The sequence below is a fragment of the Triticum dicoccoides genome, chromosome 6B (assembly GCF_002162155.2).
Source record: "Triticum dicoccoides isolate Atlit2015 ecotype Zavitan chromosome 6B, WEW_v2.0, whole genome shotgun sequence".
In the NCBI taxonomy this organism is placed as follows: domain Eukaryota; kingdom Viridiplantae; phylum Streptophyta; class Magnoliopsida; order Poales; family Poaceae; genus Triticum; species Triticum dicoccoides.
Window position 1 is genome coordinate 146,563,118 of NC_041391.1, and position 7,995 is coordinate 146,571,112.

General features: G+C 53.2%; 1 protein-coding gene across 1 annotated transcript; it reads right to left on the reverse strand.

Moving 5' to 3' along the window:
* Nucleotides 1-1,308: 1,308 nt before the first annotated feature.
* On the reverse strand, nt 1,309-6,510 carry LOC119320925 (G-type lectin S-receptor-like serine/threonine-protein kinase LECRK1). Its single transcript, XM_037594827.1, has 2 exons — nt 4,589-6,510; nt 1,309-1,504 (listed from the first exon to the last, which is right to left on the reverse strand). Exons 1-2 carry the CDS (start codon nt 6,496-6,498, stop codon nt 1,309-1,311), a joined length of 2,106 nt encoding a protein of 701 aa, XP_037450724.1. The 5' UTR covers nt 6,499-6,510.
* Between the last annotated feature and the right edge of the window lie 1,485 nt (nt 6,511-7,995).

Below are 7,995 nucleotides of genomic sequence, written 5' to 3' on the forward strand. Positions count from 1 at the left end.
TAATCCACAAACCGCTCTACACTCGCCACCGTTGAAAGGCGGCGTCGAGCGAAGCTCGGTCGGCGGCGGGGCTCGTCCTACCCTCCTGGCGAACGGCGGAAGCGCGAGACGCGGCGGAGCGGCGGGGGCGCAGCGACGGCGAGGCGCTCAGCTGGGTGGTGGTGTGGGACGACCTTCAGGCCGTGGTGTGTGGCAAAGGCGTGGCGCCGGTGTCGGACAGGCGCATGAGTGGCGGCGTGAATGCGGATCGAATGTTGATCTGGCGTTGGGGGTGCGGCTTTGGCCTCCCTTGGTCGGGTGGCGATGAGGCGCTCGTCGCCTCCGTTGGCTACCTTCGGCGCAGATCCGTCAAGCAGAGGGCTGGGTCATGGCGGGAATCTTATGCGCCCTGCCATGATCAGGTTCGATCTCGTGCGATGGATGCACTAGTTGGCAATGTGGTCACAATAGCTCGGGTGACGGCGGTTGGCGTTTCGTGGCGGGACACGGGTCGTGCTCGCTCCTCCCTTCTCCTAGGTTCATGTCGGCAGCACGGACTACTTGCGTGGCGGAGATGGTCATGTCATGGGGCCCATACTTGGGAAAATCAGATCGGGGCTTCTGGCGGTTCGGAGCTCCTGCTCCAGGTAAGTAAGGATGTGCTCGGTCCATGTTGTGCCCGTGGGCAATGAGGTCCCTCTCCCTGTGGGTGCGGTGCTCTATGGTGGTGGTCGGGTCGCTGCTATTCTGTCAGGTAGATCGACGTCGATGGTCACGGGCATGGCGTCATGTGAGCTTGCTCAACGACAGCCGTCGGTAGTCATGGGGTTGTATCTCCACAGGTCCACCAGGACCGGCTAGAGATGCAGGTGTGGGCGCCTCCTACCCAGGCCCGGCCCTGAGGGCCCCCCGGCGGCCAAGGGGCCCCCAAGTATTTTTTCTGCTCTTGTATGTGCCTATTGCCCTGACCCAAATGCTAAACGGATGAAGTAATTACAGGACGAGGCTTGCCTGCTCCCCCGTAAATACTCCCATCCGTGCTCCCTCGCGTTCAACGGCAGAGATTAACTGTTGGATGGCCCACATCCAAGTCTTCTCCCTTCTCGAGAAAAAAAGAATCCCGACCAAAATCCGGCGAACACCACGACGCGCTTTGCGGCGATGCAGCGGCTGCGCGTTTCAACCCTTCCCTTCCGTCTCCATTCCGTAACACGACCCCTTCGGGCTGAGTGGCTGACCATGGTGTCTGCCTCGATCTCTAGCCGTATCGTATAGCAATTTTGCAATCCAAGTACTCACAAATTCTCCTAGAACAAATCACCGTTGAAATTACTTGCTCGTGCTCCCTCGCTCGCTGGCAGGGGTATTGCCGAAGCTGTCGATTAGCGAGTAACTCATGCCCATGGACGCCAATGCACTGGCGTGACTCGGCACCTCCTCGGCCTCCTCGCCGACGCCGTCAGAACTCACAACACCCATAAACATAGCCTTGGTGCCGACGTGCTTCCTCGCTACACCGGTGAGACTTGAGATGAGAAAGGTTAATCAATTAATGATTGGATCCATTGGCACAATGGCAAGTACGGACAGTGAACACCCGCTGAAGTTGTTGATGGTGTCTGAGAAGAGTAGAGGATGATACATTGATACACATACGCCATGGCTGGCGGGCTCCGTGGTGTAGTGCAGGCCTGCAGGGGGTAGCAGTGACTCGGATGTGCAGACTTATGCGGCTTGCTAGCTCTGGTGTGGTGAGCTTCATCGATGGATCGAAGTGCCCGTCGTGGCCGCCGGGCGCCGGGGCAGACTCGACAGGGCCGTCTGCGCGCAGCCGCTGCACCGCCGCGAGGCGCGTCGTGGTGTTCGCCGGATTTTGGTCGCGATTCGTTTTTTACTCGAGAAGGGAGAAGACGATGGTAGGCAAGTGGGCCATCCAAACTCTGCCGTTGAACGCGAGGGAGCACGGATGGGAGTATTTACGGGGAGCAGGCAAGCCTCGTCCAAGTAATACATACTCCGTCCGCAAAAAAATGAGCGTAGATCGTTTTCCTCTGATTTCCTTCCTGTGACGATTTAATTTGAGATCTGTTTGATGCTACGATTGATGAATGGATCAGTTATTGCATGCGAATAATTAGGAGTTGTTGCCAAAAACGCTCCTGATTTCCTTCCTTATTCACCAGCCGAAAATAGTGCATCCAATTGTTTTGTCTTGAGATGTGCGTCTGATTTTTGGATTAACTTGTAGCGTACAGCAAGGCCAAGTGGATCGAGGGAGATAATAGATCGTTTCCTGATATCCATCTCCTGTAGAGCCCCGGGTCAGTGGAGGGCCGGACCGCCGGAGTTAGCCATGTCACTGCCTCCCACGCAAGACGCAGCCATGCCGTCTCGTGAGAGGCCTTGCACTGTGACAGCGAGATTACAGTTGCAGCGAAGATAGGTATGCCTATGATCTTTGTGTATAGCTAGCGTATGTATGCCGTATCGGAGTTTATCAGGATGATTTATCAAAATTTATAAATGTTCATTGAAATTTCCTCTGCATTGGTGCAACATTAGACATTGTTTATGTAAAGATGATAGGACTTGGTTCCGCGACCGAGCGTGGCGGCGCGCGATCCCCTTCGTGCAGCCATACTCAGGCCCTGTTTGGTTCATAAGTTCTAGAACTTTTTTTAGTCCCAACTTATAAGTCTCAAGTCCCTAAAAAGTCCCTACCTGTTTGGTTCCTGGGACTTATAAGTCTCTATAAGACCATATTACAACTATAAGTCCCTCCTTGAGAGTCTTATTTTATAAGTCCCAAATACCCACTTTAAGTCCCTATAAGTCCCTCATGTTTGGTTTAGATGGGACTTATAGGGACTTTTTTAAGTCCCTAAGTCAATAAGTCCCTGGAAACAAACACCCTCTCAGCTTCCGACACGCTCTATCTCTTTCCAAGTCAGTTATAGTCATTGTTTCCATGTATTCAAATGATGACACCACTATTCCATTGACGATGCAAGATGCAACTAACCCATACGTGCATGCATGTTTAATCATGCCCCCCCTTTCTCTGAAATTTCGGCGGGGCTCACGTAACTTTCCATCCCTCAATTAATCATGCCCCCCTGATTTTAACGAGGTGGTGGGTTGGGGGCCCCTTTTCTTAATTAGCAATAATGTATCCACACACAGTTACTTAATCGGGAACAGGTTGCCTGGTCGGAAAATCGAGCGTCGGAGCGCTCGCGCGCGCATTAGCCGCCCCCCAAAAGATTTGAGTTTGTCGACTCACTGATAGTTGCCACATTCATAAACTAATGTCAATTTGGATGACAAGGATTATGCATATTACAATGTTGACAGCAACATGAATAATAATAATGTGAGTGATCTTTGGCTTTTAAATCACCTGCAAGTCGTTGGGAGGTACCAAGTTTTACTATGGGTGCTTATGATCTAAGAAACCGGGATAATCTCAATGAAATAGCTATTGGGCATACTAGTGAAGAAGAGACTTGTATAAAACAAAACAAAAATTGTATTTTCCTTTAGCTGACAATTCAAGATAGTTATTTAATAGTCTTTTATGGTCTACGGTAAAGGCCCCGAGTTATAGTTTCGTCCCGGGCCCCAGAATTCTCAGGACCGGCCCTGCTCCTACCATGGAGGCGTCGACCCATAATCCATGGTTGGTGTTGGGCTAGGAGTGAAAGAAGACACCTTCTACTCTTTCTACCGCAATGTGGGTTAGTGGTATCTCGAGCATGGATGTCGTGGGGGTGGGACACGTTGAGTCCCGCCCATTACAATTCCTCGGGGAAGAGAATTTTGGATGGTCAATGCATGGAAGGACAACGATCAACGCGTGATGCTCGATCGAGCGTTCCAACAGCGCTGCCGTGAAGGAGCTGTCTCGTCTTCCTACATGCTTTTTGATGCTTAGCAAACCAAATTTTCTTGTTTCCTTGAGGGTTTAATATATCATTTTTCCAGATTCTTTTTCCTTCCAAAAGTAATAGTAACCCGTGTTTGTATTTTGTACCCTTTTTATTTTACTCCACCAATTTTAACGGCATCTGCATTTGATAGCCGAGTTGTTCATCATGTTCCGAGCGACCTGGGTGATATGAAAGTTCATCACTAGGAAGCCGGGGGCACCATGGCGGCGGTGATGGCTTGGATAATTAATTTTATGCCCCTACTTATATCCCATTAGTTTGATTTGCCGCTAGTTTTAAAAAAAATCAGTTTTGCCCGATTGTGTTTGCTCAACTTATGCTTTTGCCCTTTAACCATTTGAACGTTATTTTAAAAACTTCATAACAAATTCATACTAACCAGAAAAATGAAAATAAGATATCTAAATATTCTAGAAAAACATCATCTATATGTGCATGTCATTTGCATTCATGACAAACGTGTTCGACTCCATCAATTTTAGCGGCATTTGCATTTGATAGCCTAGTAGTTCATCATGTCCCGAACGACCTGGATGATATGAAAGTTCATCACTAGCTAAGAAGCCGGAGGCGAAGGAAATGGTACGTCTAGATGTCCTTCCAGCATTAAGATGGCGGTTTTGATGGATGGCCTAGATTCAGGTTCTCCTTGCACGCACAAGAGCCCAACCTTCACCACCCGCTCCACGGCCGCTGTATCGACGTCCTCCTCGCTTTTCATGGCCCTCTTCACCTCACCCTTCAGTAGGCACTCATACACCAGCTCCATCAGGGTTTGCTCCTCGCCGGCTTCCTCCATTTCCATGTTCCTCCTGCATGTCATGATCTCGAGCAGCACCACGCCGTAGCTGTACACGTCAATCTTCGCCGTGACAGGGCCTGTGCCCCTGTACCACTCCGGGGCCAGGTACCCACGCGTGCCGCGGACACCGGTGAAAGTGCGTGTCTGGTCAGGTTGGAGCAGTTTGGCGAGTCCGAAGTCGGCGATCTTGGCCGTGCCGGCCGCATCTATGAGGATGTTCTGCGGCTTGACGTCGCAGTGGATCACGCGGCTATCGAGCTCGTCATGGAGGTAGTGCAGGCCCCGGGCCACATCGAGCGCGATGCCAAGGCGGTCGGACCACGGAGGCGTCGAGGCAGCACCCCTGAAGAGCAGGTCAGACACCGAGCCGTTGCTCATGAACTCGTACACCAGGAGGCGGTGCGCGCCCTCGTGACAGAAGCCGAGGAGGCGGACTAGGTTGCGGTGGCTCGTCCGCCCGATGGCGCGCACCTCTCTCTGGAACTCCCGCTCGCCATCCTCCACGAGCTTCTCCAGCCGCTTCACGGCGATAGTCTGCTCGCCGTTGCGCAGCGCGCCTTTGAACACCGTGCCGAACGCGCCGCGACCCACCGGGTCACGGAAGCAGTACGTGGCGCGCTCCAGCTCCTGGTAACTGTAAGACCTCAGGGGCGCCGCCTCCTCCTCCTCCAAGCCTTTGCCGCCGTCGGCGTCCGCGTTCGCGGGTGCCACGTTCCGGGGCACGGCCCTCCGTTTCACGTGGAGCAGCCACCCGGCCGCAATGAAGGCCGACAACGCGACGAATGCCAGGATGCCGATGCAAACCAGCACGATGATGGTCGTGCGACCGACGGGTTTGCTGTGGGTGCCGCTGCCGCCTGTCGCCGCTCCCGCGGTCTTGACGAACAGCGTGTATCTGCCTCCAGCGCGGCCGTACCGCAGAGGGAGCTGCTGCTTGCTGCACGTGCCTTTGTCGGTGTCCCACAGCACTGCAACGCACAAGCAGTCGGCCATGCATGCCGCCATGCATTCTGCCGCGCTCGTGGCATTGCGCACCACCTCGTGCGGTACGTCCGCCCACTCCATGTTTGGCATCAACTTCACGGAGAAGTCTGCGGCATCTTGTTGCTGCCCCCTTTTACAGCCGCCGGCGCTGGAGTTCACCGTGCAACCGAGCTCCGCATTGCTCGCGTCGAGAAAATCGAACCCTGGCGGGCACAAACAGCTAGGCCGATCCTGGTCGAGGACACAGTAGCTGTTGTGCCCGCAAACGCCATGGACATCGCACCGATCGGTCAGAGCGCTCCACACGACGGTGGTGGTATTGGACGCACTGCCAGAGCCAGACACGAAGGTATGACGGTACAAACGCAGAACTCCATCAGGATCAAGCGTGAGTCGGTAGTAGGCTTGCTCTCCCTCTTTCAAGGCCCCAGGCCGTGTCAGGTTCTTGGTAAAGCTGCCATCGTTGTTCACCAGGTAGAGCAGGCCACCGGTATCAAGGCGCAAGGTGAGTGTGAAACCCAGATCGAACGTCCCCGTGTTCCAGTACGACGAGGCTGCGTCGTTCGGTGTGCCCACCGGGTACAACACCAGGTTGCCGTCGTGTTGCTGGTTGGCGAGCCGGTACTTCCCGACGGCCTTGTTGGTGTCGGACACGCTGGAGAAGAGCTGCGCCGCGGGCACGAGGTCCTGCCCGGCGACCAGGGTGTCCGTCGGGGACTCGAACGTCTGCCACACCACCGCGCCATCGGCGCCGAACAGCACAAAGTTGCCGTCATCGCGCATGGCGCCCGCCACGGCCGGCCTTGACGGCTGCGCGACGGTCCTGTCGTGGTCGTCCGCGCCGGTCCAGAGGAGACGACCGTCGTCGGCGAGCCTTAGCGCGCCGCCCGTTGCCGTGTCGTTGCGGTTCGCGGTCCACGTGATGGTTACGTTGGGCGTGGTGGTGAGCCAGACGCCGACCGCGAGGCCGCCTTCCGTGGCGTAGAAGCCGAAGGAGAAGCGGCCGGACGGGGACGACCAGCCGGCGCCCGCGGCGGCCTTCAGGGAGGACCCAGATGTGATGCCCGTTTGTGCGCATGAGAAGTCGAGGGAAACAAGCATGGCTAGTGCTAAGCACAACAGCAGATGCAAATGGTTTGCAGCCATGGATGCTGAGCTGCGAAGCGCTAACTAGGCTCAATCTATACTTGCTCGCTACTGCGTACAGTACGACGATTGCAGTTACTACCAACCATTCAACAAGTCTTTCTTTTTTGCGATGAATCATTCAACAAGTCAATCGTGTTTCCTCAAGGAAGACGAGACTTGTTGCCTTGTTGGGCGAAATATTCTTAGCTTCGACTTTTTCATGGAAGAAAACGGGACGACGGGAGGTAGCTCTCGGCGATTAATCAACGGATTTGCTAATTCTCATCTACTAGATGAGAAATAGCTATGTCAGATCTAAGTCCTCCACCACAGGATTAAATTGCTAATCTATCTAGACGCTGCCATGTCCCACCTGCGGTCAATATCGTACAGTACAATATTGGATTTGCATGCGACAAAAATGAGGGGCAAGACCATTAATTACACCAATAGAGTGATTATGCGTTGCCACGGGCTTTTGAAAAAGTTTACAAGAAATACATGTTAAATTGGTCTTACACCATTGTGTAAAAACATATCATCTCTCATAGCAAACAACCGATTTCCCCTTGAAAGCAAACAACCGATCCTTCTCTTCTTACCTCAAAAAAAAAAAAACAATTCACCCTCTCACTCATCGCATGATGCAATGGTCACACTCACATCTCAATTCCTGGCGTGCTCTGCCCACCACGGCTTCTCATTGTCGCCTCCCCTCGACGCCACATCATTTAGCTCGCACCTTACTCTCGGCGCACATGCCAATGCCCCTGCTCCTCCCTCCTCCTAGTAGAATGCTCGTGCGTTTCTATAGTCTATAATGCATATAGATAAATGAAACAAAATATTAAGGTCGTCTCCAAGGTCAAAGACCGTCTGAACATGTTCACACATGAAAAGGGCCCAACGGGCACGCAAAATCCAAGATAGTCTGGACTCCTTCAAATTCAATCAATATGTGGGGGAGAAATATGGTTGTTCAAAATATCCATCATGCTATCTTCAACGCGCGGTTCCAACAAAAAAACCACACCTCATGATGCACCCTTCATTTTCCTGCCGGGTCCTCCCTTCCCGCTCAGTTTTCTACCGTAGCAGGACATTTCTCGCTGAAGCCCTTTCCTTTAAACTGGATGACGTCCACCTCACCTT

Coding starts and splice junctions, on each gene's coding strand:
- LOC119320925 (XM_037594827.1), bottom strand. CDS start 6,498: ATGCGCGATGACGGCAACTTTGTGCTGTTCGGCGCCGATGGCGCGGTG. Junction 1,505..4,588: donor GTGGTGAAGGTTGGGCTCTT/GTGCGTGCAAGG, acceptor TCTCATCTCAAG/TCTCACCGGTGTAGCGAGGA.